Here is a 4,393-nt window from a genome sequence, read left to right as displayed (position 1 = left end):
TATTCTTTTATATAAATTAATATAATTATTCTTTTACAACCTAATACAGATTATAAAAATAATAAATTAGCCTTCTGAAAACATGGAGTCAGATTGATCATTTCCCTGCTGCCACGGGGAACCCTGAAAACAGCACACTCCCCCCGTTGCCTCTTCTGCAGCACTCAGCAGACAGGGCAGCCACGCTCTGTGACACTGATGCCACCCCAGTGCCACCAGAACGCTGCTCCTGGAGCAGCAGGGAGCGTCCTGAGCCCTCTCCGTTCCACAGGCACTGCCCCCAGCGGGAGTGGCTGGTGCCACAGAGGACAGATGGCACCACAGCCCTGCCCTGGGGCTGTGCCCGTCCCACACACCAGCACCGGGCTCCTGCCAGCAGCAAATAAATCAGCACCCTACATCAGGCCTCCCCCAGCACAGCTCTCCCAGTCCCAGCAGCCGCAGGGGCACTCGCCGTGCCCTCCCCACTCACCCAGTCGCTGAGCCAGGGCAGGCTGCCACGGAGCCAGGCGAGCAGGGCACAGCCCTGCTGGGACACGGCCCGGGCCACCTCCCCGCCGCTTCTCCAGAGCAGCTCCAGCTGAGGCCACAGCACAGACAGGGCCACGGAGCCGTGCTGGGCCAGGCTCTGCTCCAGCCACCTGCAAGGGAGCCCTCGGTGAGGCCAGGGCTGGGCACGGCCCCAGGGGCACCCACACAGGGCACGGAGCTGCCACCGTGGGCACAGCTCCAGTGTGAGCTGCAATGGCTGCAGGCAGGGCTGGGAACAGTCCCAGCTCCCTGCCCAGCCCTCCTGGGCTGCACAGGAGCCCCAGCCCCAGCAGCCACCCACAGGGGTGTCACAGACCTGTAGCCCTGCAGGCAGGCACGGGACACCTTCTGCCAGGCCAGCTGGGAGGCGGGCAGGACGCCGGAGGAGCGCAGCAGCCGGGCACAGGAGGAGGCTGCAAGAGACAGGGGTGCTCCTTGAGTGGCCCTTGGTGTCTGTCTGTCCCCAAGGGCTCTGGGGACACACAGGTGTGCTCCTTGAGTGGCCCTTGGTGTCTGTCTGTCCCCAAGGGCCTCTGGGGACACACAGGTGTGCTCCTTGAGTGGCCCTTGGCTGTCTGTCTGTCCCCTGACACGTGTCTGTCTGTCCCCAAGGGCTCTGGGGGGACACACAGCCTGAGCTGTGCTGTGGAACCCCTCGGCAGATGCTCCAGGAGGGGACAGATGGACAGAACCCCCTGAGCAGACCCTCCCAAAGGGGAACAGGCAGTGCTGCAGCACCTGCATCCCTCAGCTGGACAGACGGACAGGCCCCACTGCTCACAGCAGCCACAGGACACAGGCAGGGACACGGAGGGGAACAGCCACAGGAGGGATCCCAGGGAGCAGGATCACTCCTGAGTGAGGGGAAAAAGCCTCAAGATTGTGACAGGGAAGGTTTAGGCTGCAAACAAAACCCAGTTTGTTCCCAGCAAGGGTTTTTTGTGACAGGGGAGGTTTAGGTTGCAAACAAACCCAGTTTCTTCACAGCAAGGGCTGTGCAGGCTGCCCAGGGCAATGGTGGAGCTCCCATCCCTTGGGGGGTTTAAAAGCCATGTGGATGTGGCACTTGTGGGGATGGGGACAGGGGTGGCCTTGGCAGTGCTGGGGGATGCCTGGTGCCCCCAGAGGATTTCTGAACCTGGGTTACTCCCTGAGTGCCCAGCATACCCTGGAAGGAGCCGTGTGTCTGCACGTCGTGCAGCAGGAACCCAGCAGCCAGGAGCAGCAGCACGAGCAGCAGCCGGGACCAGGGCAAGCCCCGGCCCTTCATCTTGCACAGCAGCTCCTGGGGGGAGGACAAGGCCCTGTCACTGGCACCGGGGAGGCCCCAGCACAGCAGCACCACCCACCCCTGCCTTCCCTGCTCCTGCCTCCAGCAGGGCTCGGAGCCAGAGAGATCTCAGTTATTTACAGTACTCAGAGCTGACACCGACACGAACTGGAGTTTGCACGGGTTATCAGAGCACAGCTCTGCTTGTGCTTGCCAATTTTCATTCACTTCTGTTGCACAATGTCTTAAGCAAGATGTCATTTTGCAAGATGTGGCAGCAAGGATGCAGAGACATGTGGCCCTGTTTCCTGCACTGTCTATCATTCCCAGGCAGGAAAGATACATCTGAGGCAGGACAGAGACATCTGCTGAGCAGCTGGGGTTGGACAGGGACCAGCACATCTGTCCCCAGCGTGTCCTGCATGCGTGTCACCACGGGGCCCTGGCCCTGCACGTGGCCAGCAGCACGAGGGGCTGGCCAGAGTCCCAGGACAGAGCTGAGATCCCACCCCGGGTGCTGCTGGGCAGTGCCTGCCCCTCCTGTCCCCTCCTGTCCCTCACCTTGCAGGCAGTGTCACAGGCGGCCACGTCCGTGTCCCCTCTGGCTCCCCTGGCTGCCAGCTCCTCGTTTGTCACCTTGAAGGAGCGAACCGTTTCCTGCAGGGACTGCTGCACCTTGGGGACAGCAGGAGCTGTGTCAGGACCCCCCGGTCCCCACAGACCCCCCTCGGGCTGCCATGGCACCAGGAGGGGACGTGTGGGTGTCACGGGGACACTGCCAGCACAGGGAGCTCCCCCAGTGGCACAGGGACACTCTCACAGCAGTACAGGGACACTCTCCCAGCAGCCCAGGGACACTCTCACAGCTGCATGGGGACACTGCCAGCTCAGGGACACTCTCCCAGCAGCACAGGGACACTGCCAGCTCAGGGACACTCTCCCAGCCCTACCTTCTTGCTGCTGCTCTCCCAGGACTCCAGGAGGTGGTTTAGCAGCAAGCTGTGGGGAAGGAGAACACAGGGCTGGGTCAGGAGCTCCCAGGAGGAACTGAGGTGTCCCAAAGGCTCTGCAGGTGAGCACTGGGCCCCCACAGCGTGCACTGACCTGGACTGGGCGAGGTGTTTGGTGTAGAGCTGCCTCCAGACGCTGAAGCTCAGCGGGTCCAGGCTCAGGCACTGGCTCAGGGAGGTCAGGAGCTGCGGAGCGGGCACAGCAGCTCGTCAGGTGTGACCTCACCCCACAGGTGCCACAGCCAGGCAGCTGCTGGGCACCAAAGAGAGCTGCAGCAGCCCTGCCCACAGAGGGGTGGGACTGGATGGCCTCCAAGGGCTCTGCCACCCAAACCCTTGTAGGATCTGGTGACTCCTATTCCCTGGGAGCAGGCAGCCTGAGCCCTGCCTACAGCAATGTCCCCCTGCTGACAGTGACAAAACTGTCCTTTGTGCCCTTAAAAAGGAAACAAATCCACAAGTTTCTCTCCTCAATTAGGTGAAAAGGCATCCCATAGGACCTGGGGGACTTCACCTCAAACATAAGGATAGCCAACTGGACAGGAGCCAGAAAGTCCCACCTGAGCAATTTACCAGAAAAAGAAGAGAACAAAGAAACCAATCCCTTTTGTGAGGTGTTTTACCAGGGGCAAAAACCCCTTACACCTGGCTCAGTTTTTCTCTGTACAGAGTTTTGTTATTTTGCCTTTTATTAAAACTTTTCTGTTTCCAGCACTACCAACTACCACAGAAGCCATCCTGCTGATTTTACACCTTCTGAGGTAGCTGAGTGTGAAAAATGCCTATTTTATGATTGGCTTTTTGCAAATATTCAAATGAATATTATATATGTTATGTTAGAAAGTCATGCTGTATTAGTTTTCTTAAGTAGTGTGTTAAATCTAGTTTTAGGTTATAACATAATGTTAAAATAGAAAGTATGTATGTAAGATATATTTTTAAGATAGGAATAAGGTACTCCCACTGAGATAGAAGCCACAGGACACCTAAATCTTTCAGAGAAAAAGAATTAATTGCTTCCTTATCAGAAGAAACCTCCTGCCTTGCTCAGCCCTGAAGATGCAGTCAGGATTCAGAGGAAGAAGCTGACACTGCCCAGGCAGAATCCTGTGTCTGAATGGAATTTATGCATCATGGATGAGCTGTATGAATATGCAACAGGCTGTTGCTTTTAAGGGTTAATCCTCTGCTAATGTGGGTCCTTTTTTGGGCTTGTTTTGCCCAGAAAAGGTACCCGGGCTGTCCATAACTCTTTGTTTTTATTGTCTCATATTGTCCTAATCCTAATTGTCCAAATTTTTATTATTCTAATCATATTGCTGCTTTTATAACCATTTTATTACTATTAAACTTTTAAAATTTTAAAACCAGGTGATTGGCATTTTTCACACTGAGCTACCTTAGCTGTAAAACAGATCTCCAAGAGCTTATGAGCCTGACTCAGAGACCCCCGTGCCACCTGCCCTGCCATCCCCATCCTCCTGAGAGCACTGCCAACCCCATCCTGAGAGCACTGCCACCTCTCCATCCTGACAGCACTGCCAACCCCATCCTGACAGCACTGCCACCTCTCCATCCTGGC

General features: G+C 56.7%; 1 protein-coding gene across 1 annotated transcript in view; it reads right to left on the bottom strand.

The window, feature by feature from the left end:
* TMEM214 (transmembrane protein 214) overlaps positions 1 to 4,393 on the bottom strand; it is a 10,329-nt gene that overhangs the window by 1,444 nt on the left and 4,492 nt on the right. The window contains 6 exon segments of the mRNA XM_031065506.1: positions 473 to 641; positions 848 to 944; positions 1,699 to 1,816; positions 2,363 to 2,476; positions 2,752 to 2,800; positions 2,906 to 3,092. Of these exon segments, the coding sequence (XP_030921366.1) occupies positions 473 to 641; positions 848 to 944; positions 1,699 to 1,816; positions 2,363 to 2,476; positions 2,752 to 2,800; positions 2,906 to 3,092 (734 nt within the window).

This window comes from Geospiza fortis, unplaced genomic scaffold (genome assembly GCF_000277835.1).
Source record: "Geospiza fortis unplaced genomic scaffold, GeoFor_1.0 scaffold1254, whole genome shotgun sequence".
Classification (NCBI taxonomy): domain Eukaryota; kingdom Metazoa; phylum Chordata; class Aves; order Passeriformes; family Thraupidae; genus Geospiza; species Geospiza fortis.
The sequence above is the reverse complement of the archived record's forward strand: the minus strand, read 5'-3'. Positions and strand labels throughout refer to the sequence as shown.